The 26,035-nt window shown below is 37.2% G+C and overlaps 1 protein-coding gene across 1 annotated transcript in view; it reads left to right on the plus strand.

The window, feature by feature from the left end:
- The window catches only part of LUZP2 (leucine zipper protein 2), a gene marked incomplete at its 5' end in the record, with an annotated part of 46,711 nt that overhangs the window by 17,208 nt on the left and 3,468 nt on the right, over positions 1 to 26,035 (plus strand). Inside the window, one exon of the mRNA XM_010294287.1 lies at positions 16,559 to 16,645. Coding sequence (XP_010292589.1) covers positions 16,559 to 16,645 — 87 coding nt within the window. The remainder of the gene's footprint in view (positions 1 to 16,558; positions 16,646 to 26,035) is intronic.

The raw sequence follows: 26,035 nt of genomic DNA on the forward strand, positions 1-26,035 counted from the left end.
GTAAATCCTGTCCATTTTTATTATGAAGGTTGCCACGATCTTAAAATAATTTGAATTTAGATTACTTTGCATTATTCTAAATTAGTTGCCATAGGAATCTTTAGGCATAGAGTCAAGAGTTATGGAAACTTTGAAAGGTAGAGATGTCAAATCTTAAGTTCTTTTAATTATAGTCTTATACTTTTTTTATTTTCTTCATTAATTTCAGATTTTGTAATGAACACTACCTGCTTAATATTTCACAAATCACTTAACTCGAAGGGTCTTAGGAGTACTAGGTGATTATATGTATTTTGTAGAATGGCTTTAAAAACATTTTGTATTTATGGGAATACAAATACACATCTTGGGTGTTGATAATTTGTCAGAAAACACCCTTACCTTCCAGAGCACAAGTGCTATAAGCTACAGATAACGATATTCATCGTGGCTGAAGTTATGTACGACTGTGCTGTTTGTTTAGGCATCGTACTAACATGACCGTGTAACAGTCAGTTTGGAAATAAGTAACGGCTTTCTTGCAGGAATAAGTACCCTTCAAATACTGAGGAGAAGGGCACATAAATGTATAATTTTTAGTGCACAGGCATGACTATAGAGAATAGTAAGGAGATTACATTTTTTATTTTTCTCTTCATAAATTTATGTTCCCATTACAGAAATAAAGTACAAACAACAGCCCCAGCTGTCTTCAATTTAGCTGTTCTGAGCATCAAGAGCAGTCCAGCTTCAGCTGGTAGAAAAGGCACCAGAAACAGCTGAAGAACAAGGAGAAATAGCAGCCTCGCCGGTTTTAAGCAAGCTCCGTCTAGCCCCAGCAACGTGCTGCTCAGTATTTTCTGATTCTCCTTGCTTTGTAGGCAGATTCTGCAGCCTTTGCTGTTTTTTAGTTTGTTTTTATCTTTAAGGACCACTTTAAATTTTTCCAGTAGTTAGTTACTTGATTAAAAAATCTCTCACCAGGAATGGAGATGAATGTTTGCCATATCAGCAGACCAGTGAGGGACATACGGCCCCGTTTGCCAGGAGCGGACGATAAATTATGCTTGCAAGTACAACTAATGGCTTACAGGTAATAAAAGGATGAATTCCTTTTAGAGAGAAAAGCTTCCTTATTTTTTAATTAAACAGTGCAATAAAAAACTCGATGCATTTCTGTAACGCACATTCTTTGATAGAAGCAGGCATATATCAAGCAGACCTGGGAGTTATAATGCAAACAACAACAGTATAACATCTTTTTTTCTCTACTTCCCCCACGATATTTCCCATCGCTTCCCCTGCCCCTGGTATCACCAACATTGTTAGCGCTTCTATTTTCTTTAAAGAATTCAAATAAAAATACAGCTGCAAAGTGCATCTACAACCTCTACGCCCATCCCCATCTCTAAACATCTGTGGGGTACTTGAAGCATTTTTGACTAATACCTTCGGTTCCTCTACTCCGTTCTACAGTGCGGTTACTGCAAGTGCATGAAGCATGGGGTTGTTTAATTATTTGAACCTTTACTTATCACCTCTCCTATATTGTCGCTCCTGATATGAAGTCCAGAATTATTTGTCATATTTATTCCCTGTTTATTCTTGAAAATACAGGGTTTCTACTGCACTTTCTTGTTACAAATTCTGCCGTGAAGGAATGTCTGTGCTTGAAATATTAACCACTAGGGTAAACTGAAATTTTTCAGAATAGGATGCTCATTCTGCATTTTTTAATTGCGGGGTCTTAATCTTTGTCCCAAGTAAAGATTTTTTTTTTTTAAGTTATTCATGAAATTACCCAACTCTATCACCAACCAAGTACAATTAGAATGAAAATACCAATGGTTATATGTATGTTTATACAGAGATAAGTTTATTAGTATCTGAATTATCTAAAGTGTTTTCTGCATTATCTTCTCTTTTCTAATCAAATCGTCCGCCTCTCAATAGCTGCTGAAAGGTCACAATCGGTTCCTCTGTGCTTCTATTCAACAGTTTCTTCTCTGGCCGTACAATAAACAGTGATTCACGCACAGCATGAAGAAAATCTGTCCCGCTGCCAGCAACAGACTTGTCATGAGTTTTTGGGCATAGTTTGTTTGGGAGAAAAAAGTTCATGAGAGGAAAATTTTTGTGGTCGTTGTTACTGATATTTGTATTGTGACACTGTTTTAACTGATGAATATTAGAGTTGACTAGAGATGCCTCATCTCTGGATCAGAATTGCAATAGCTGCTCATTGAATCCAAGACAGAAGAGCAACAAAATATATTTGCAAATGAGATTGTGATTGCTCATACAGGCAATTGCTCAAATTTATCAAGTTACTTGAAGAAAATCTACGTTCATATTTAGCAGATAGTCTAGCCACAACAAAAAAAGTGATAAATATAAACAGATGAACAGATTGTATTTCATCTGACCCATCTCCAAATCTAAACTTTGATTTAACCTTGGTTTACTGTGAACAGCCTGTGCTGAATGATAAAGGGATGGGTGATTCAGAGAATTAAACAAAAGAAAAAAGCTCCAAAGAGATGTGAAATAATCTTAATAATTTAACCCTGGAAGAGAAGCCTTTTAGCTTTAAGGATGTCTTTGAATTCAGATAGCTAAGAATTGTGCATAATTCAGAAAGAAGCTTGTATGAAAGCTTGGGTTTATTATTTGTAAACTATTCTGCATAGGAAATGATCAATATGTGGCTATGGAATACCTCATCACTGCAGAAATGTGACTAGGATAAGGAGTAAATCCTTCATGATTGTAAGGCAGCCCACTTGTACTAGCTGACAACTTGGCCTAAATTTAATGTAAGACCAAACCAATTGTAGCTATTCTAAAACAACTGGAAATCTCACTGAATACTTAAAATATATTAAATATATTATATTAATGTATAATTATAATTAATATAATAAATATTACTAAATTTTCTGGTTTTAGACTCGTTCTGAAGATGCATTAGAACTGCACAGCCCTTGAACATAGTCCTTCCTTGATAACAGATCTTACAGAAACACAGTCCAGCTTCTCATCTGGTTTGTGTCAATATCCATGCTGATTCCTATCAATATTCATCTGTTTAGATGCCTGGTTATTTATGTATTAATGTTAAGGATCCGAGTCAGAATACTGGATGATTCTTCCAACTCTCAAGTAATTGGGCAGGTTCAGGTCTCACTGGGAACAGAGCGGAAAAACTATTACATTTCTGACACTGATGAGCTGAAAGTTTGGAAACAGAAGCAGCAACACTTGATTTGTCTGTACTTAAGATTACTTTATAGCTGCTGTTGTTTCCCTTTGAAAGTTTGAAGGGAGATATTTAGTACCTTTAGTAGCATGTCACACCCATCAATTTTTGCAGCGTTTAGTCAATTGTTTTCCCTTGTTCATTCATTTCAAATCGCTGTACTATTGAGTGAATACCAAAGGCATGCAGGATGATAGAGTGGCTACAGAGTACCTTACAATTTAGATATTTACATGTTGGCATCCTTTGCTATCCAGTAAATTACAGATGCCAGAGTACAGAGAAGTACTCTGAGTCAAAGTACTTCTAGCTCAGTACGTGAGCTAGAACTTGAGCTCAGTTGTCCACATGTTAACCTTGAGGAAACCAACTGCCTTCCTCTCCATTTCCCGTTGTGAATGTAATAACATAGTTTGGACCGTTGTGAAGTTCAGCACAGCTGCATTTCCAAATTATGAGACATTTGAAAAAAAAATATGCTATTTTGTTGATTCCATGGTTCATCTTCCTTTGTGTTTCTGTCACGATGTGGCAGAGCACTGGCCTAGAGAACTGCAAAGGTAGAAAGAAGAGGTTAATGTCTAACTCCCACTGCACATCAAGTGGGAAAAAAAAGTGAAAAAACAACCTCTCAAATGCACGATTTTAAGATGGGACTAGCCTCAGCAGAGTTGCATAAAATGGTTTCAATGTGAATTTAGAGACAAAATAGAAGCAGCACATCAGCTAGCTTTTGAAGTAATATACAAAACAAAACTACTGACTAGCGTAAAAATGCTGTTGAAAGGCAGTAAAGTGGTTACATAAGTGCCAAAAGCAATTAAACGTGGTCAAGGTGACCCTTCATCCTCAAACAATAACATTGTGCCTAGATATTTAGAGTATATTCAGTGTATTATATCACACACGTTGATCTGAGATCTCCAATCACAGCAAGTAAGCCTAAAGCTCTATTAGGAAGACATGAAAAAAACCCACCAGCTTATCTCCAGATACATCATTTAGAGATTAAAATATATGTATTATTTATTTAGGAAGCTTTGGCTGTGGGTTTTTTGAGTTGCTTTCCCCCCCGCACCTCGAAGTGCACATTGATAGATCACAAGAAGCTCAAGAGAAATGTGGAGTACTGATGATGTAGATATCTTAGCACGTAACACAAATGAAAGTCCAGACCCACCCTGCTATGCAGTCTAGTACTTGTACAAATGATGTACAACCTACGCTCCGCAGTTGGATATTCTTTATTTTTTAACTTTTTAGTATAGCACATTTCTAAAGTTTTGATATTCCTATGCTGAATGTAAACTCGAGTTTACTTGCCGTTCTGATTTATCTATTCCCATCTTTATATTTTAAATACATCGGAGTTCTCAGGAAGCCTAAAATGTATTCACTGACTTCACATGTTTAAGGCCTAAAGGATACTTGTGTGTGTTTGGAGATGGAATGATTTCTGTGTTTTACCACAATATTCTTAGTTTTGATTTTGCTGTGTAAAATGCATTCTGGGCAACTGAATGAAACAAAGTTCTATTCCTATTATTTCTACCAATTAAGTGATCATGCAGTTTGCCTTGCTGTACTTCTGTTTTCTCATCTATGAAATGAAGGGCACTGTCTACTGCAAAACACGGTGGGAGAGCTGTTTTGAGCATGCTGTTTGTTATCAGGTCCACAGTTTTTCGTTGTTCAAACTAAGTTTCAATTTATGATGTGACAAGCGAGAATTAAAAATAGGGAGGTGAGACGGAGGCAACCTCATGTGACTAACTCTATCTGCTGTTGTTAGTAACAGGCAGATACATTATCAAAATATACCATATTTGCTCTTTTTTATTTATAATTTGTCTCTAATACCTCTTTCTTTTTCTCCTTTTTTTTTAACATTACACTGGTTGCCTTTTTTCCTTACATGCTTTCTGGCACCTTGTCCTTAATTTCTGGGTTTGGCAGGGGTGGTTTGGGCTTTTGGGGTGTTTTGGGTTTTTTGTTTGGCTTTTTGGGGTGGGTTTTTTCTTTCTTTTTTTTTTTTTTTAATGAGCAGCACTATCATATGATTAATTTTCAGCTGCCCTAAGGCTCTGATTTGCATAGGTCAGTCTGATAGTGCTCTGTATCTCTGTCTCTGTAATCCTTCAGCTACTCTGCTAAATTGCTTAAGAATCTTTGTCTTTGCGGGTAACGCTATAAGTACGGGAGCAAGTACAATATCCAAACTGTACAAATGGAGTGAGTGTTCTGGCGGTACTGAGAGGAGCTGTAGGGGATTCTGCAGTCTCTCGTTCCAGGACTATTGCCTTCAAGGTGCTCTGGGGAAAAAGTATTTTTAAATTTGTTGTTTATACTTAGAAAGATGTCCCAGAAATAAAGTTCATGGAATACCATCCCAGAGAGTCATAGAAGACTGAAAGTCTTGCTGAAGTTAACTCTCTCTCTTGGATTTCAAAAATGTACTCAGAAATAAGATTTGAAGGACACTTTTGTTAATGTAAGGCAGCAAAAAATAGTAGGGCTAATACTGCCTTTTAAAAAAATTCTTAGAAAAAATATTGATATTTAACAGCTTTGTATCAGATCTGTCGCACAGATAATATTCCATAGAACTGATCATTTGAATAATTATGGGCTATGAAAAGCAGGTATAGCTTTTACTGTGTACAAACCTAGTTATTTCTCAAGTTGCCCCTAATTCTTTTTCTTGACTTAGAGAAACATCACATTAAAACTTTATAATTGAAATACAAATGATTAATGATATGGATGCCAGAAGTCTATTATTAAGTCCTTTAACAGCACAATAATTCAAGAAAGTCTTGATGTGCTACATGGCAAATGCAGTCGTGTTTCTAGGCCAACTATATAGAGCCTTCAGTAATAAATATAATTCTTTCCTTGCCATTTTAGAGGTTATTCTATTTTTCCTTCTATGTAGGTAATATTGGTTTAGGTGTATTAGGTGTAATAAAACATCTTGAAAGCAGTTTAGCAATGATATTTTTATGCTCTTAAATATATCCGATGACATATACACACCTATATGATGTTAATAAAGGTTTTAGGACCACTTCTCCTGAGGTATTTATGCAAAGGCTGGCTGTGGACTGTAACAACACACTGTCAAAGAATTATAAAAATGTCTGCAGCGTAACTTGATGGTAACTCAGTGACCTAACTGCAGTGCCATGAGATCTGAACTCAGGACCGAAGTCCTGTAGTACTACACAAACCCTTTCTTTAAAATCCGTGACAGAATACGAAATTAATCTGAGGGAAATCTCAGAACAGAAAGGTCATAGAGAAAGGCTGTATTTGGGGATTAAATAAAAAAGAGGCAAGGGATGTCTTGTAGGAATCCCACCCTTTTTTGGAAGGCACTGAACCTGCTCAGCTTCCACGGAAATTGCTGTGGTGGTGCCTAGGAGTTTTGCAGGACCAAACCCCTGACTTGTTATCAACAGCTTTCCCGCAGCAGTCTGCTGTCCTCAAAATACGTAGTGTGTACGCAGCTCACACTTCACTACGTCGTTAGAGGCAGCACTAGTCTTCAGAAATGTTTGTGCCGTTAGCCCAGTTGACTTCGAGGAAAGCAACTTGTATAGCAACAGCGCATTCCTCTCACGTATAAAAGTCAGTACTAACAGAAGCTACACCTACAGATGGAGTAGGAGAGATCTAATACGACTTGTTAAATTTCCTAAATGGGAGTATATGAAGCGTAATTTTGTTCTTTAAGGCACAACCTTTCATCTTGTGTACACTCATAAAACAGGAGAGGTTTTTCAAAAGGTATTTTTCTCTTCTCTACATATCAGCCAAATTATTAAAGTCAGACAGAAGCTGTAGGCAGCTGTGGGAACACCTACCTGGTTACAGACAAAATCCCAACAGATAATCATACAAAGCAAATATTTTACCATTTCCACTGGCTTCTCTTATGGAATGCAATCACTTGCTGATAATACTGAAATCTTGTCTTGTTTTTTACTGACAAGATGTGTTTTCGGTTTCCATGGGCTCGTTTTATAGGTTTTTACATATATACAAATTTTAGCCTGATATATATTTTAGCATGCTTTGTTTAAATTTTCTATGGGAATAACAAGTTTGGATATTTTTAGCAAAGACCAACCTGTTTGGGTTTTGGCAGAATGCAAGCCAAGTGTCCTTTAAATTCACTTTGCAGCTATGACCTCCACTAAATTAGAGCAGATAAACAATAGGCTAACTTACTATAGGTAATAAATGAGAAATTATATAGACTCGTGATGCTAAATATGTTGTATTTTTCTTTGGATTAGCATAAAATTACTGGGCACAGGTGCTTTTGTAATTGGGACTCATTTGGAAAATGTTAGTGTTCAGTCACCCTCAAAGTTGAATAGCTGGTGTTTGTGGTGGTGTTATGATGCAGTGCCGTGTCGAGTAATGTTGGAATGCCATCTGTCAGCTGGTCTGGCCATCGTCACTGTCTTGGCAGTTCTCAGTTCTGTTATCTGTAGAAAATTACAAATGTCTTTTTTTTACAAAAACTCTTCCTTGTAACTGCACAAGTTCTCTTGCTCCAAAAGCGTGTGGTAGTAGAAGTCCTATACACCAAACATGCTTGAATATCCTCCATAGTCCACTATTAATAAATTTCAGGCTTATACAGATTCATTTTCTTACCACTGGAATCAAGTTGCACTTCAAATGTTTTTTTTTTTGTTTGGTTTTTCTCCTTAGTTTTGTTTTAAGTCATAAGGAGGCACACTGCAAAAAAAAGTTCAAGCTAGAAAAATCTGCCAGCCGGAATGCTCTTACAGAGCAAATGTAGCTTGTCAGAATGTAACCAAACTGAAATTTTGATGGGTTATTATTAGGTCTTATATAAATCTAACTGGAGTGGTTGAAGATTTCCCTGTCTGTAAGAGCTTCAAGGAATTGCCATCTGATTAGTTCTAAACTTTGGACTGTTCTTCGGCTGGTTGTGGTTTCCTCCACCCTATTAATGTCAGAGAGAAGTAAAATTAGTCTAAGCATAACCGTTCAGGACTAACAATGTTTGGGGGTAGGTGGTATATGGAGGTATTCACAGCTGTAACAGATGTAAACTGCAATACGTCATTTTATTAAAAGTTAAAATGCCTTTATTGTTTTAATTTTCTATTTTCTTTCATAAAAATATTCTAGTAATAGAAGACTGAAGCAGAAAACAAGAGAACACAGAATTTCTACAGTGAACCAGTAGAGACAAAAACTTGTGGGTAACCAAATAGCTTTTAATGCTCCATTCTCAGATTATTATACTTTTACACAAACTCAAAATGTATCGGTGTCAATCCTGGTATTCCACCCTCTGCAAAGATGGGAATAATGTCCTTCTCTTCTCTGCTTTATTTCTATTTAGAGGACTTCATAGCCCGAGTGTCCTACAAGTTTACTTTGGAAAATACTGCATAGGCTATTTGAGGCATGTACAACTTTAGAATGGAACAAGTGCTGCACAGTGAATAGTTTATTTGATTAATTTTTCTGTTTTTTCCTGTAAGCCATCAAAAAAATCTACAAGTAGGGTTTGGCGGGGCGGGGGGAGGTTGCTACTATTATTATTATCAGGGAATATTTTAAGACATAAGGGCCATTCAACTCCTTTAAAAATTAAAAAAACAACAGGAAGTTGCTTCCTTACTCTCCATTGTGCAAGTGAATATCTACTCTGTTACCTGCAGAGTATTTGAAAATATAAAATGGGTACTGTCAAAAAAAACCAAACCCAAACAAACCCAACAGAAAAGAATAATGCATGCTGTAGAAAACTTGCAGTGACCTTCAAATCTAAACGTTGGCAAGTGTAATAACTGTTTCTTCTAGAAGAAAATGTAGGAAAACACGTACAAAAAAGAACAAACTCATCCCCTTCTCCACCTCACACAAAACTGTCACCTTGTGGGACTTAAAAAAATGATCAGATTGCTTTTTCCTCAAATACTGTAAATATACCTCCTAATATCATATTTTATTGGATTTTCTTTTTATCTTGTTAGTTAGGAAGAATAAGAACCATGACATTGGCATGACCTGATTAAAAACTAAATTTTGTAATTAGACAGGTGATGTTTAATCTCAATGTTGTGCTATCTCTTTCTTCTCTCACACTTGTACACACACACACACACACATATGCAATTATATCTAAATGAATATATTCATCACATCAAGATTATATATCATGCTATACATTAGACATTGTATATAAGTATATATGCACGCGTGGGATATATTTGTACTGAACACTACTTAGAACTACTTAGATTCTTTTATGATGTCATTACTGATTAAAATATAATTTGGGCTGTAAACGTTTAGCCTCACTGGGTTCCAAAATTGTGTGATATATGGGGTTCTTTTTAGTGTTTAATTTTCCTGAAGAGCCTACTTAAGAGCTGACTGAACTAATTTCAGTTTTTCATTGTTTCATGGTTCATGCAAACTTATCAATGTCTGCTACATCACATAGAGATGGTGATGTTTTGTCCTTAGCTTAATGTAGATTATTATTTATGGGTTTCACAAGATCACTACAAGGAAAAGTATTTCTAAGTTTTGTTTTCAGGTAATTTGGGTAATTTTAGCTCTTTCTCTTGTATAATTTTACCACATTTTTATTTACTTCTGCTTCATCTTCTCAAAGTGTGTGACTTAGATATCCTCTATCTTGTTTGCAGTTAAATATAACTAAATACATCATTTTGCCTCTGTGTTGAAAACTGAGGTACAAAGATTCATTTCATAAGTGCTTTTATTGATCTTGAGAAAACTGATTGCATGCATTTTCATGAGGGTTTCCCCCACCCCATCTGCATGGAAATATAAATAAGAAACTGTAGTTGTTAAAGAAGGTTAAGGTTTAAGGTTCTACTCGAAAAAATGTATTTAAATTATGTGAAATACACAACTCTTTCAAAATAAGCTTTGTTAGAAAAAAACCCAGCAGAATTCAGAGCACAATGCTAAACAGATGTGGTTTCTTTTTGTTTGTGCACAGCTAGGTATTTTGGGAATTGCTTTAAATTGGCATCCATTGTCTATTTAGATGCCCTAGAAAAGCTCTCCAGCTATTTCTGTAGAAGGGCCCTGCTCTCCCACAAGTCCTGCCTCCTTTACCAGCCCCTTGCAGCTGTCTTGGAGGCATTTGGGTATCGACTTAAAACACTAGATGCCTGAGCGTAGTTAAGGGAGTTCCGCTCCATACTGTAATGCAAATACATTTTGTATATTACCAGAGGAAGGTGACCTATTATTATTTTCATCTTCTGTTTCTGTGCTTTTTTCTTGTCTTTAAGCACATCTGTGAGTTTACTTCACATCATGTTGGACTCCCCTGGAGAGGGTGCTTTGCTCTGGTCTCTGACAGTAGACTACTATCCTCCAGCTCTCTGGAGTTTAGGGAGTACTGTGTTGGCTTTCATGTAGAAAGGATGTTCAAGTTAGAGATGAGTTCCACTGGTCTGAGGCGGCCAGTAACTACTTTTTCCTCAAGGAGATTCACCTTAACTGAAAGAATTACGTAGTAGGAAATAATACGCAGTGCTTGGAAACGTCAAGATATTTTCTCTAGCTTTTGACAAATGAGACTTTTGGAAGTGTTTTTTTTGGTTTTGTTTTTTATTTGGGTGGCTTTTTCAAGAGAAGGACACCAGAATACTTAACAAAGAAATATTTAAAAACATTAATGTCCATATTATGTCCAATATAATATACCGCTGAGAAGCGGCTGCATTTGTAAGGGAAAATTCTGTGCTCATAGTATTGTTATGAAAAGGATGATTCAGGAAATTAACACCTAAATATGTCATCTATCATCCCAAAGGACCTATTTGAAAGAACAAGGCCTTTCCCTCTGATGGATGTTCAGCTATTTGAGGTTATTGTGAATGATCATCTTGGAGAAATTCCATTATAACCAACACAAACACAAGTGAAATGTGAATAAGAGAAAAAGTGGTCTTTTGGTACCCATGTTAAAGATGTCCTAGGTTACTTGAAAAACTTCTGATCGTTGTGCTCAATGCTCAGCGTTGGCATAACTTATACTAGTAAGCAGCTATTTTCCACCTTAAAGATACCTGAATATGTTACAAATACGTAAGTAAATAAATAAGGGCAATTACGTTTACTTAAGAAACAGTATGCAGAAATTTGAAGAGTTGGTACATTGTAGGATTTGCAGTCTTTTGAGGAGAATTTCCCTATGTAAATGTAACTCTGTAGATGTGCATTAAATAGAAATAAAAACTGAACTATGTCTCCCACTTACTGTTGATTAATATGGACTGTGCAATATAAAAGCTAGTTACCTCTAAACACAGACATATATATTTATATACGTATACAATGACCATCACTGTCACAGAAATATATAGGGTGATTACTGTTACTAGAATTGGACTTCTCATTTATTTCTGTATGTGAGTTAAGCTGTGGAAGATTTTTAAGTCAGGATATAAAGAAATTTGATGCAATTATTTCCTTTCTACTATCCATAGATATTAATACATACATATTAACACATATCCAATACTGTGTTTTCTGTTGTGGAAAGATGTACTAGATTCTCAATTACATTAAAATGTCTGGAATTTGTAGGGCTAGGAGAGCAAGTCAAAAGCCTATTATACCATCCAAAAAGCTACTGTGAACCTCCGAAATTGAAAACAGTGCTACTCAAAACAGAGAGGGAGAGGAAAAGCTGATAGGTTTGACACCTTTTCTTGACCGAAATAAATATGTGAGGCGTTACGTGGCAGTTGGCCGGCGTGCACGGGTGGTAGACAGACCAAGTTCCTGCTTTCCAGGAGCAGCCAGACAGAACTGACTTTGCAAAGGGGATATTTCTGGCTCTTGCACTATGCACCTTGCCCAGAAAAGCTCTGACAGCTTCATCCACCTGCTACGTACAAAACTGCTCTAGTTTTTCCCAGTAAGTGCTACAAATCCTTGAGCAATTTTGGACTTCCGAGACATGACAAGAAGCCATTTCCATACCAAAGGAATAAGACATCTCCCAGAAGAATACACACTGTTTGAGTAGAAAGCGGGGATGACTCTGCCCTTGGTTGTTTCCTATTTGTCGGCCCTTTGCGGACCAGCTGTTTAGTACCCTCAGCTGGAGGCGGGGGAGTAGAAGCACCCCCCAGCCCGGGGGGGTCTCTGAGATACGCCGCACGCGCCGCGCCGGGCGCGTGTCACCAAGCGCAGCCTGACGCAGCGGGTACGCCGAAGACAGGCTAGCAAGTCTTTGCAGTAGGTAGGTTTTGAATGTTTGTAGATTGGGGGTAGCGAAGCCTTCAGTAGCAAAAATTTTTTTTTTTTGTCTTTGGGTATCGTGAGCTTGCAGTCTGCCAGAAATAGCTTAGTTTGCTTTCGCTCAAAATGCCATGCAATCGTCTTGTTTCTTTCTTTTTTAACGTGGAAATCGAGTATCACTAGAAACCCTTAGTGTAGGAAAGAGTAACCTGTGAGGGTCTAAGCAACAGGAAACAAGCACCTTGATGGAACCCGTATTTGTGTTGGCCAGTCATCTGGCAAGCGGTCCTGAAATAGCGCTCTGGCATCTCACCTGAACCAACGCTGACTCGAGGGGGTAAGAGTTACGCAGTCATGCCAAAAAGCCGTGTGGAAAGAAGAAAGATCCTACAAGACTATTTCCAATATAGGAAAGACTTCAACTACGTATCAAAATAAAAAAAAACTTTTGAAAGATGGAATTCAGTTGACCTAACTTTGCAGTATTATTTTACAGTTGAGGATATTATAATAATAATGCACAATTTGAGAAGAAAATCTGAATGTTGTTAGAAATGAAAAATATATAAAGCATAACTGACATTTCAAAGGCATGAAGCAGAATTGGGCGCTCATTTATTCCAGTGCAGACTTTGGATGAGAACTCAAAGAAGTAATGAGTTTGGCTTGCTCTCTTGATAACTTTTATCTTGCTCTTGCTTGATAACTCTTCTGCAAGTGTTGCTGTGAGCAAAGTGTACCCCAACAGAATCTAGTTTCATCTGCAAGCATATATGTTAAATGCATTGGAAACACGTGTGCTTATTTCAAGTGTCTGAAATGCACAGTTTGGGTTTTAGTCAAGCTTGTAAGGTCTCACCCAGAAGATGCTGCAATTTCTGCATTATTTCAATGAAAAAAAGATAAAAGGGTTGACGATCCTGGAAAAAATGTTCACATGCGAAACCCTCTATTGAAAAGCTTTGAGGAGAGTTCAGAAAGCTTTAAGCAAATTGGGAATGAGTTCAGAAACTGTTTCCAAACCATTTCACTCTGGAACACTTGATGGCATTTTTATTAGGTAAGCTGTCAGTTTAGTAAATAGGCTTCATTCAGACAAAAAATAGCATATTCATTTTTTATTAGGAGAGATTATTTTCAATAACAAAGGATCTCGTTTGAAAAAATCTACCTCAAAAGCTCCCACATCATCAGCAGAACATTTAACAGAATATTTAATATTCAAAAAATACTAATTTTTATTTGGATTTTTATTAATGCAAAAAATCAGTCTTAGTATCAAAATGTTATAGAGTAAAAGTAGCTATATAACATGCAAGAAAGCCCTTGTGGCGTTCTGGCCAGGACAGAACTCAAACCTACAGGACCTAGTGAGGGCCGGGCAAGACACCTTCTTGTCCTCTGCTCTGCTGTCCTCCTTTGGCCACTCCGAGAAGCATGGTGGTGTGTTAAACTAGAGCCCAGGACATGCGGATCGATGTCGGCATAGGGTATCAATACGAAAAATAATTGGAGACGATGGTTATGCAATAGCTGAAGTGATGCGATCTTTATCAGTTAGCCACCAGACAGGGAATGAAGCACTCCTGTCTCTGCTCCCTACCTTGGCCGGCATCTGGGCAGTGCAGCTGTGGCAAGTGGTTTTTAAAGGCAGTTACAGAGTCTGGTCCTACTGGTTAAAACACTTGTGGGAAAACTGAAACACCTCAAACAAAATCTATAATTTCTTTTGGGAGAGGAAAAAGGGGGAGACTTCTGGCATTTGCACTTGACTATTTTGAATATTAAAGAGGATGAGAATTGGAAATTTTCCTGTTTTCCATTTTCCTAGAGGTAGGAAATGCTGTGTGCATTTGAAAACATGACAGTGGGAAAGTGTTTTCTTGATGACTGCCTCACCTAAATATCCCAAACTTCTCTTTTTTTTTTTTTTCTGTAGAAATGAGTACAACGTGCTGAGAAATTGTGTATAGATGCTGCATGTATAATTTGCTAAGGTACAATCTTAGGCAAGAATCAGATTCTGAAAATAGAGGCACTATGCAGAGACGTTTATTCTCCTGAGTTAATAAGGCTTCAAAGCCGGCTGGTTTTCCTGGCATCCCATGTGGATTTACTGGTTCAAGTAGTCAAGAAATCAGGTGAATGTGTGTGTTATCATTCACTGTACATGTGCCTCTCTTATTCAATAGGAAGAAATTTAGGTTTGCAGAACTGTGATAATTCTTTCAGTCCAAACTGGCAAATCATTCAATACAAGCATGAAATGGCATTCGTTATTTAACAAAACCATTTTTTATATTGTTTTTTTAAATCTGTTGACCTCCTCCTCACTTTTTCTAGTAGTGAATTGCTCTATGAAACTAAAAATTCCTCGCTGAACTGTTAAACAGAGACTATATGGCAAATAGTAACCAGCCAGGTTTGTTTTCTCCTTTTCTCCATCGTTTTTGGGAACTTTGTATTCGTTAGAAATGCAGTATAAGTGATATGCAGAAAAGATGGTTCAAGCTTTCAAAACTGGTGTCTGAGGTCCTAACTTTCTTTTGCAGGGAAATTAGTTTGATTCGTTCCCTGTCTCTATTCCTCTGAAGAGTTTCAAGATGTCTTGCAGACAATTTGGTGGAAGCCAAATCCCTAAGGATAGTTACAAACTCTTCATGATCTGAAACTTATAACGAAAAGAGAGGCTCATCAATGCTATTTTTAAAATTTGAATATTTTTCTGGAATATATTGTATCAGAGTAAGAATAAGTAGTTATGTTTTGATTCGGGGTTTGGTTTTTTGCTAGTTTGGTGTTGGTTTTGGGGTTTTTTTTGTTTTGTTTTTTGTTTTTTGTTCTTTGTTCTTTTGTGGTGTGTGTGGGGGGGTTTAGCAAAGATGTATTTTCGAAACACTCATAAATCTTATGTTACTTCCATGAATTTCAGTGGACTTTGAATTAGACCCTGGAAGATGAATGCTTTTTAAACATATAATTCTGCAGAACTAAGAATAACAAGGTGGTCATCGCAATCATCTCATGGCTATCAGCAAGTTTTGGTGCATCCAGCTGTTTTATTTACTTTATGTCTCAGCAGAGTATGCAGTTGTGGTGTTCAGGAAATGATATATGTATCAGGATATCCAGTTAATTTAGTAATACATTTTCCAGATTTTACGGATTATTTCTTTTGGAAATAATTCCTTGTCACCTAATGCCATGGTCTAGTATTTAAGGCTGCAAAATTGTGATGTTATCAAACTAAATTAAAAAATACTGAGGTATAAATACAGTGCAAGCTCTGTATTTATAAAAAAAACTCTGCATATTCTTCCTGTTCATGTCCCTCTGAATCCTAAAAGTTGCAGGAAATATGGAAAAACATACCTAAAATGACCAATATTTCAGTGGAAAGAAATTCACTGCTCATCTGAAGTGACAGCCTGGATTGTAGAGTAAATGCCCCATATAGCAGTCTATTTTGGCTGTGAGGAGGCAAGTGAAAGGCATGAAATGGAGCACATTTTGCCAGCTCGCAATGACGTGAGGTCCCAGCAGGGAGACTGTAGACATCTGAAGTAAGCTAAAGCAGGTCATAAACGGCTTCAGCTCAGGGCCTAAATCTTTCCCAGAATCCACAAGAGTCAGAGAAATAAGAATTTTGAAAGTGCTTTTTTTCTTCCTTTATCCCCCCATCCAAACGTTTGCACAGAAGAAAATGTAGTTTAATTTGTACTTTGCTTGGTGTTGCTTAACGTACCAAAAAACCATCATCGAGTCACTTTTGTGTGGTCAGTTTTCATGTAGGAAGTCTTGATTACTTATATCGATGTAATCCTTCATAAGGGAGTGATTTAATAAGAATTAATATTAAAACATTCCCATTACAAAATTTGCTACAAATGCAGTGTATACAGTAGTTAACAGCTGGCAATATCTGACCTCTTGGTTTCTTCTTGTTATCCTGATTTTTCAAAGGTGACTTCTCTGAAATATTATCTATAGTAACTGCTTATTTTACTTTCTTTTTTTACTTCCCATGCCCAGCGAAATGCTTCAGCAGAGAAAGAGAATCTTCACGTGGCCTCCAGAAAGGAAGAAAATCAGAGCATCCAGGAGTGCGATTCTCAAAACGTAAGCTTGGCTCACCTAGAAATCAGGCTCTCACCTAGACCGTATGAAAACATCAATGCCTTAGGCGATTATCAAGGTGACTGACTTTTCTTAGTCAAGCTGGAACATACATTTTTTAAGCCAGCTATATTCTGCATTAAAGTGCTGAGGAGCAAATGCTCTTTGCTGTCAATCTGTGCAGGTATACTCTCTGGGTTTCTTTAAAAGACGACTTAATAGAACTTGTAGGGCTGTTCTGGGAAGATGAGCGGTGGAAAAGCTGTGATTTGGTGTTTAACCATTTCAAGAACTGGCTTGTTGAAGAGCTGCTGCATTACAGCGAGATGCAGAACCTTGTTTAGATGTTGTTTCTGCTAATAATCAGGCACAGCTGTCACAGATGCTTCATTGGTTAAAACCAAACCTTCAGGGAGATGTAAGAGGTGACAGGGTAATAGTTAAACGCATGTCATCTCGTCCGCTGCCGGTCTAGGAAAGCCACAAGCTGTGTTCTTCTTACGACACATCTGACAGAAAGCTAAATCTGCTGCTTTTACTGAGGAAAACTCTCATTCAAACAGCATGGTGGGAGCTGTTAACAGAAACCCCAAATGCATGTATTATGGCTGCAATTATGACGATAAAAATAAAACAGGAAAAAACGGGAAGAATGAGAGGCAAAATTTGTTGAGAGGGTATTGTCTGCCCAATAATAAGTGTAGTGCTACCTTGACGACCTTGCAGACGAAATAGAGAAGACAGTAGGAGAAAGACGGTCACAACGGCTCGTGAATGAACTACTGAACACCTTGCCTTCCTCCAAATACGAGACTCCTACGGAGCTAACTGGGTAGCTTGCTGGTAGGGGTCATAGCAATGTGAAAAAAAATTTGGAAAATAAATCTTAGATAATTCAGTATCCAACAAATGGTAAAAAGCTGTCTATATTATCCATTTATTACAAATATGTTACTACTTTTATTAATTATCACTTACAAGTGGCTTCTCCTCTGCTGCATTCTCTAGAGGTGGGCAGAGATGAGGAGAAGGTTGCATAATTTGCTGTTGCACCTTTCTTAATGTGTAAAGATGAAGGAAATTTAATTTCTTTTTAATAACAATCAAAGAAAGAGAAGAAAGAGTAAGATGTAAAATTCTGAAGTCAGAGTGAACTCCATTTAGATTATGACCGATTGAGATTGGTTATCACCTGGGAAAGTGAGGGAAAGTTTGATGGAACGTAGGTTACTTTAGGTAGAGGCTGAATATATTTAGGCTGAATATTTGTGGAAAAACATTCAAGCAACTGGTTTTTTTTTTTACAGAATTGAATACATTAAAGCAGAGAGAAAAAAAAAACAACCCTGTTAAAGCATTTCACTAATCAAGAGAGTATTTAACTAATTTAATTTCTCCATCAAGCAATGCAATGAATGACATAAAAAAGATGCACTTTTCTGTAAAAGCATGGGTATAGCTATTTTGATTGGGGTGGTGGTAGCTTTGTGCCTGTAGCAACTAATATTTTTAGCCATTTAGTCAGCATGGTACACTGCTTGGTATGAAAAATTTGTCTGAGAAAGCAGAAAATGACTCCAACTGGAATTAGAGGTCTTGAGGCGTCGAACTATTTTTCATGATTCAAGTTAAATTAAAATCTAATCCTGCTCCCTGCCTTTGTCTAAGTATCATTATAATTCAGAGAAAAAGAAATTAGGCTATACATCTAAATTTGAGTAATAGGATTAAGTTTTATATCATTTAATCTCTCAATTATCATATATTAAGAGCAGTTCTATATTCTAGGGGACTCACATTTCCTTTAAAATTTAAATCTTTAAAGTTTGTTAAATCTGTATTTGACAAAACCTCATGTATGGAGGAAAAAGTAGTAAAGTTAGAGAAAGCATACCATAGGGCTGTTCAAATTTGCTGTGCCGTGCTGGATAAGGTTCCTTATTGGAAAATTAAGCAGGCAATCCTTTTATTGGTCTTAGCTTGCTTTTAAACGTGTTGCTAGAAATTCATTTTCCAACTGAAAATTGGGTATATTATGGAATACTCGTAGTTGCATTCTGTTCGCATTAAAAAAATCAATCTAAATTTCACACTAATACACAAAAAGGTGTTTATGAAATTTTGTTGTTCTGTGCTTGCAGTGTCTGTTAAAGGAATGGCTTTGAGGGCCAAATTACAGAAAAGGTAGTTAGGACAGCCACCCCTCCAAGCAAGGAAGCCATAAATAGTGTGGTATTTATCCCAGTTAGAAACAGAATCTCCAGTGTAATCAAGAACTTAAAGAAACACTTGTTCTCTTTACGTTAAGTGGGACTTTTAAGGTTTATATATATTTTTTTTAACATAAAAATTGTTCAGTTCACTTGTTTTTATTTTAAAAAAATGATTATACGAATTGGCTGATGTCATACACAATATACATACTATTTTAGAGAAATACTTTCAAATTGTGGCTGCACTCAAAGTACTGGATTTTCTTGCCAGAGGAGCATTAAATAAATCTTTTCTCTGGAGAATTTTCTCCATTCCTATGCTACTGTCTCCACAGTCACCCATGAAGTTTCATAAGAAATCTGTCCACACCAGTAGGATTTCGCACTTGAATTTTCAACAACGGCTCGTTTGGAGCTTGTCATGGGAGAATAAAACAGCCCAGTTTGTCAGAATTGCCTGATTTCACTTTAAATACAACACAAGCTTCAATTACAAAAATGTGAAATTTTTCTTGTAGAGCCAAGGATTGATTAAAGAAAGGCAGTAAAATTTTCGAAGAGAACTAAAGCATTAAAATATATTTTTCACAAACCATTTTAACTAGTTTACAAATCTGAGGACCTACCTTGACCACTTTTTGCCCTGTGGGTTGCTCAGTGGTGAGTAAAGTAATATTCCTGGTTGTTGTTTAGGATGAAACTTTTTTTTCCCTTTCTCTTACCCACACTGTCCAGCTGAACGTGGACTGCATGGGATGTAATAATACTGCAGATGATATTGGTCTAACAGCCTCTTCCTACCATTTATTATTATTTTTTACATCTTATGTTAACAGATATATTTTTTTTAGAGACAAGGAAGAATTCAGTGAATTAGTTTTGAGAAATGAAATAAGAATGTCTCTTTCCACAATTAACCCTCATGTGATGACTTTAGAGATACCACCTTAAATCCTGAAAGAACTAGAAGCAGTTTATTTTCCTAAAGGTTCATATTACTTCAATAGTACAAGGCTGTAATTTGTACCCGTGAATACTATCACGATGAGAAAATTCCAGACTTGGGAATATATTAGAGTTTTTCTCATAATTTTATCATTATTTGGTTGTGTCTGTTTTTAGCAGAAGTTTTTACAGCTGCTAAACTCCCAGCAAGGGAAGTATAGGCTGGATGACAGGTTCTCATGTGCCATTTGTTTAAGAATAATAAATGAAGATTGATGCCAAGATAAAAGACCAGGACCTTAATGAATATGCTTAAAACTTAAGTGTTGCTTAGGAACCTAATATTTCAGCAACACTTTTGCAGGTGACCTCCCTGACAAACAAATTGTGATTTATATATTGGAAGAATTACTGTAGTAAAGACTGACTAGAGAAGAACATGCAATTTTTCAGTTTTTAAGGCAATAGAGGGAAATTGCTAGTTGCTGGTCTCTATCAATATTTTTTAGTCACTGTGGCTAAGCATCCCTCCCTGTCTCTCTCTCAAATTTGTAATCCCACTGCAATTTTTTTCTTTATGGTTTTATGCATGTTTATATTAATTAATGTCATTTACATTGGAATGAATACAAATCAAATTTTGTTTACAAATGGGATACAGGCAGGCCAAATTTTATTAGCTGATTTTGAAATTAGATACTGCCGACACCTTTGTTGTCATGAAATTTGACATGGGACCTGTAGCAACCAGAAGTAGGCAGAATATCCTGTAATACATCATCTTGATTATTTCAAATCATCTGAAATTTGTCAAAGAGGGAAAAAAACTTAACTTCAGTTTTCTTTTTAAAGTTTCCATTGTTTAGATTATCATTATTTTATTAGAGGAATCTTGTCAGTACTATTTTTTCTGAGTCTTGTCCAGAGATGTTTTCCCTATGACTGGCCCCTGGAAGTCTCTGTGAACAACTGGAGTTCTACACAGCTCTCTTCCCTCTTCCCAAAAGCTTTTGGGAGCTTTTATGGCGTTTACATCAGAATGTACTTTGTCCCTTTTTCATATCAAATAATTCTTATGCCTGTAACATGTAATTTAAAACAACTTATTTGGTAGTGTTAAAACATCAAACAATTTATAAAGTGATTGTTTGTTCTCTGTTCCCATCTTAGATTTCTTGTTCTTTGTCCTTGTAGAGTCTTCTCTGATAAATAAAAGTGATAGTGCTTTTATTTACTGCCTTAATTTCCTGCAGTAAACAAACACTGCATGTTCATTAATCATTCAGTGACAAAGGACACTGGGTATTGGAGCTAAACGTGTACATGTTTCTAAGCAACCACAGCATTTTGCTTCATTTTTCTCTATCGGTTCCAATTGCAGAGCTTTGATCACATTGTACTCTCCCATTGCTTTCCCAAAGGAGTAATGAGAGAAAAAAGAAATCATCTTTATAACAAAACTTCGACTGATAAAATTCTTAAAGGGCATTTAATAATTCCGTTCCCTAAATGAGGACTATGAAAGTCATACGAATTTACATCGTCTTAGTTTAGCCATCCACTCAGTACGCTGTACCCTAAAATAGGAGAAGGATACAAAAAACTGCGTAGGTGTCTTATGAAAATGTATGTGCACGCTTCACATGCATCTTGCTCCGTATCGTTCTTCTAAGCAATGAGGGTCAGAGAGTGAAATACAGATCCGTAATAAATTAATCGGCAAAGCTGATAAAACATGTCCTTGAATAAACTGTGGACCTGACTTGGCTAATGACAACCAAGATATCGAGATTGTCAGTTGATCTAAACGTGCCGTCCTTTTCCCCCATACCTGGTTTAGTTTCTTCAGAACTAGCTCAGTAGTTTCTCCTCCATCATACTCTACAAACGTCCTGTGTCTCTGCTTTAGTGCCCACTGAAGCCAAAAGGAGGTCTGTAGTGATGCGAAGGAATGCTGAAGCTGCAATGTTTGGTCTACTAAATCTGTATAGTACCCTTTAGCAGTGGCGGAATTATTTTCTAACTGTAAAAGCTCGATATAATAGCATTTATTTAAACGTCTTAATTTCCTGACCGCTTGTGATATGTTAGATGATTATTTGAGCAATAAAGCCAGTTCTTATTTGCTGCGTTGATGCAGTGGAATACCCTCCTAGTTACATCGTTCAGCGGTTTGCCGATCAAATTGCATCGTTTAATAGCCAAGGGACATGTTGAATTCTAACTAGCTTTTTGAAAATTCTTTTTAAATGAAGATGCACACTTGGCTGATCCACCTTTGTAATTTATACATCCAGCTGTGAACCTCTCCAGCTCTGCTGTAGAATTCAGTAGGTGAACTGAATACCGTAACTTCTGAAATTTTGCATACTTTACTGATCAAACTGCATATTTTACAACCAGAATTTATAACCAGGATTTCACACAAAGATACTTTTGTTAATCAAGCTGCACACTGAACTGATAAAAGCAGCACAGGATTTCAAGACATATGCCCCACCTCAATTTTCCTGTTTTGTTAAGTTTCTCATTTCCTCTTCTCAATACTTGTTTTTTTCCTCTTGTATATAGAAAATACATTGCTTAAGGTAAAATGCACTTGTATGAAAATTTTATTTTACAAACGCAGAGAGATCATTAATGTGTTTCTTAAAGTTTATGTAGAACGAGTAACAAGTGTTCAACATCACTAAATTTGGCCTGTTTCTCTACCATGTAGAAAAAAATCATAATAAGACTTCTGTTGTGCTTAGTCGTAAGAATTGTAAATGTTGGCCAAGCTAAGTTTTAAGGATACATTCACAAGAAAATAAGTAATTTGAAAAGATTTAATAGCAGTGAAAACTGCAAGTTGGCCATGCCATTTCACTAACACACTCGAATAAATGTTTCCAGAATTTCTTTTTCCTGAAGTCTTTTCCTTGGGAAAGGTTTAGCTTTTACCGCTTGGAATTCTCAGTGCTGTGTGTTAGAGCTTTTAAAGTTGAGCGTTCAAATATTAGATCCTTCTTGATGTCTTATGATAAAAATACAGCATATGCAAATTATTGAATATAATGTTCATCATACAAATATGCCCATAATTACAAAATATATGGCAGACATACTGGAAATACCAGTCAGAACAAATTAATGGCAAAGTAAAGAATGCTTCCACACACAAAATATAGAGATTATTCTGTAAAATTAATTCTTTCATGGATGAAATACTGGGATCTGTCACTAATGGTTAGATACAAGACACTAAATTGTTATAATTTTTATTAAAATAAGGAAATATTAAGGAAGGGGGAGAAAAGAGAGGAGGCAGGACTCTAAGCTTCAGGGAAATCCATCTTTCTGTCTTGTTTCACTGCTCCAAGTCATAAAACTACTTCAAGGACTAGTCATCATTTACTTAGTAACTGTGTACTTGGATAAAGACTGGCTGTGATTATAAGTACTGAAGGTTTGCTTCCTGAATGTAGAAAAAGGGGATTGCTTGTGTGGGCAGATGCTGATGAAGCTTGGACAAAATGTACTTGAGAATTCTCTACTAACTGAAGAAGATATCGATAGTAGAATCCCTTCTCATCTCTGATGAACCTATAAATGTGACAGATGCCGTTACAGCTTTGATAAATGTTAAGCTTAGCTGGGTGAGGGAAGCAATGAAGTGGCCCAAATGCTTCTGCCAGCCTGGTTTCTGGCTGATGAATAGAGCAAATACTAATTGAGTGTCCAAACCAGCAGGGATGGCGATTCCGAATGAGACCGGGAGTTAGTCTGCCACCTCTGCTCCCGTTGAAACTGCCAACCTCAGGCTCCTTAAAGGAAGGCAGAAGAGAGCACAGAACGTAGTTAAGGATAAACTGCCTGTTTTGTTCTAAATGCCAATGGCAGGAGGTAGACTTCGGTAATGGAGTTAGAACTTGGGAATATTGTTAGCTTTTTTGCCGTCAGCTTCATAAACACAAAACAGTATGTTGAAATTTTTCATAGTCTTGTATGAAAAGTTCGTTGTAAGACAGCTTTTCACTATGCTAACAATAGTTTGCGCTTTTAAAAATGTTGCAAGATTTTAGTCAGTGTATTTCACGTAGATCAAAGCATGTGTGTTGAATTATCTTCTCACCTTATAGCTTCCCAGGTATTTAGCCTTCCCCACGGCTCCCATGTCCTCTGCCTTTTGATCTGCGTTCTTTGTCCGCCTGTCACTTCAGGCACGAACAAGAAAATAGCCAACATGATTTAGCTGTATTACTATGTTGACCCTAGATCCATGTCCTACGCTTCCGGTTCCCCGGAAAGACATTAGCTAAGGGATAAAGGGCGATCATCTAGATATGGTGCCTTCATTTTCCCCTGCATATTAGAAATTTTTCTCTTTTTTCTTATTTATTTTTGGTAATTTAAGTTTTAAGAGCCTGGCTGAACTCCTCTGGAAGCACTAAGAAGGGGAACAGGCAACAAATTATTTCATATTTATTCCAAACTTTAAATCAGTACACTGAGGTTGAAATATGAGACTGCATTACCTGCAGAGTTACCCGGGACTTGTTCAGAGTCTTCAGATACTGACAGAACAGTAATGCCTGTTCCCTGCTCTCCCATGAAGCCAGCAGAGATTTAAAACTTACCCGTGACCAACAGAGATTACGTGCAGACAAAACTTTCATCCTCTGTACGACGTTCCCAGTCGTCTCCATACAGCTTTCCGCGCAACAGCGGGGGAAACACTCCGTATTGTGACATGTCGTGTTACACTTGGCGTGAAAACCAGAGCATTCTTGAAGTAAAGCTCTGGATCCTTTAAATCACAACCTGCTTTGTTATGAAAGTGCAAGAGGAGTCAATGGAGTAGAGACTGACTTGAGACCTTTTTTTTCCTGCGACTTACTGCCTTTCATTTTTTTACCTTCTGAACGTTGTTTCTACTTGGATGTTTTTAGTCTTTTCTTACAGCCTCAGCATTTTATTAGCTATGCTAGTAATAGTCTCTCTGAAAGATATTCATTCCTTGGAAGAACAGCAGCCATCTTCTCCGAGAGGAATGGGGCAAGCTGCTTTTCGCCCAGGTGTACGTGTCTCTCTACCAGCGTATGTTGAGGGGGGTATAATTTTGTGCTGGGCTTCCTCCTCCTTGGTGGTGCAAGGCGTGAGGACGGCGCGTTACGAGGGGGAAGGGTGTACTCCGCTCTATTGCGCGCCGTTAGAGGGTTTGTGCGCGAGCTGGAAGCATAAGCGTCCTGCGTAGAGGCTTTCCGCGTCGGCATCTTCGCGGTCTTCTCACCTTCCGAACAGCTGGAGTGCCAGTTCTTGGGGGAGAAACGCACAGGTACGCGTCTGCCCTCGCATCCCAGATACGCTGAAATCTTGATGCAAAACTTGACAAAATCCCAGTAGCTCTGGCAGCAGGCGTTTCTAAAGTCTCGTCTTCGTAAAATAGAAAAACCACGCTGACAACATTTCAACCCCTTTATTTTCCGAAAGCAATTATTTTTGCATTTTGCTAGTTTCCACCGTGTCAAGCTATCATTCTGTATTTTTGTAATTAGTCTACCTCTCGCAGGAGCGAATCTGGCAGAAAAAGAGACTCGCGCAGAAGAGCAAACAAAACAATCTTTCCACCACTTGGCACACAGGGAACTAGCAAAAAAAAAAAAACCCCAAAGTTTAATATTTGGCTTTTTTTTTTGTCTGTATGTCAGTCACAGCTGTGAAAGATGTTGTCGTGCATTGGGTTTATATTTCGCAATTTGTTGGAGGTGGTCTTTGGCTGAGAGAAAGGATGCGTGTGTGCGTATATTTATGTGTTTATATATACATATATGTGCACATGTATATACACACCTGTGTATACGGATGTATACAGATACATACCTCTGTGTGTGTATAAGGACGTAGATACACACACAGGCGCATATATGTGCATGAGGGTGTATATGTAAGGGGTTCAGTTGGGTGGTTGTGCCGATGTGTCTCAGCTTTGGGAACTGAACTGACTTGAAGCCGAGAGCCAGTGGACGTAGCACAGCTCACCCACAGTGACTGCTTACGGTTCTGGCTGCTGAACTGCCGTTGACTGATGGCGTACCGAAAGTCGTCGCCGTCGTTCGATCTGCAATTTATTTGTTAATGATATACAAGGCTTCACCGTGACAAGGAATCAATAATAAATGCTTTATGCTTTAACAACATAAAGACATGGGAGTTGCTTTGTTTAGAAAAATGTCCCATTCTGCTATCTTTCTCC

This window comes from Phaethon lepturus, unplaced genomic scaffold, assembly GCF_000687285.1.
Source record: "Phaethon lepturus isolate BGI_N335 unplaced genomic scaffold, ASM68728v1 scaffold1969, whole genome shotgun sequence".
Taxonomy (NCBI): domain Eukaryota; kingdom Metazoa; phylum Chordata; class Aves; order Phaethontiformes; family Phaethontidae; genus Phaethon; species Phaethon lepturus.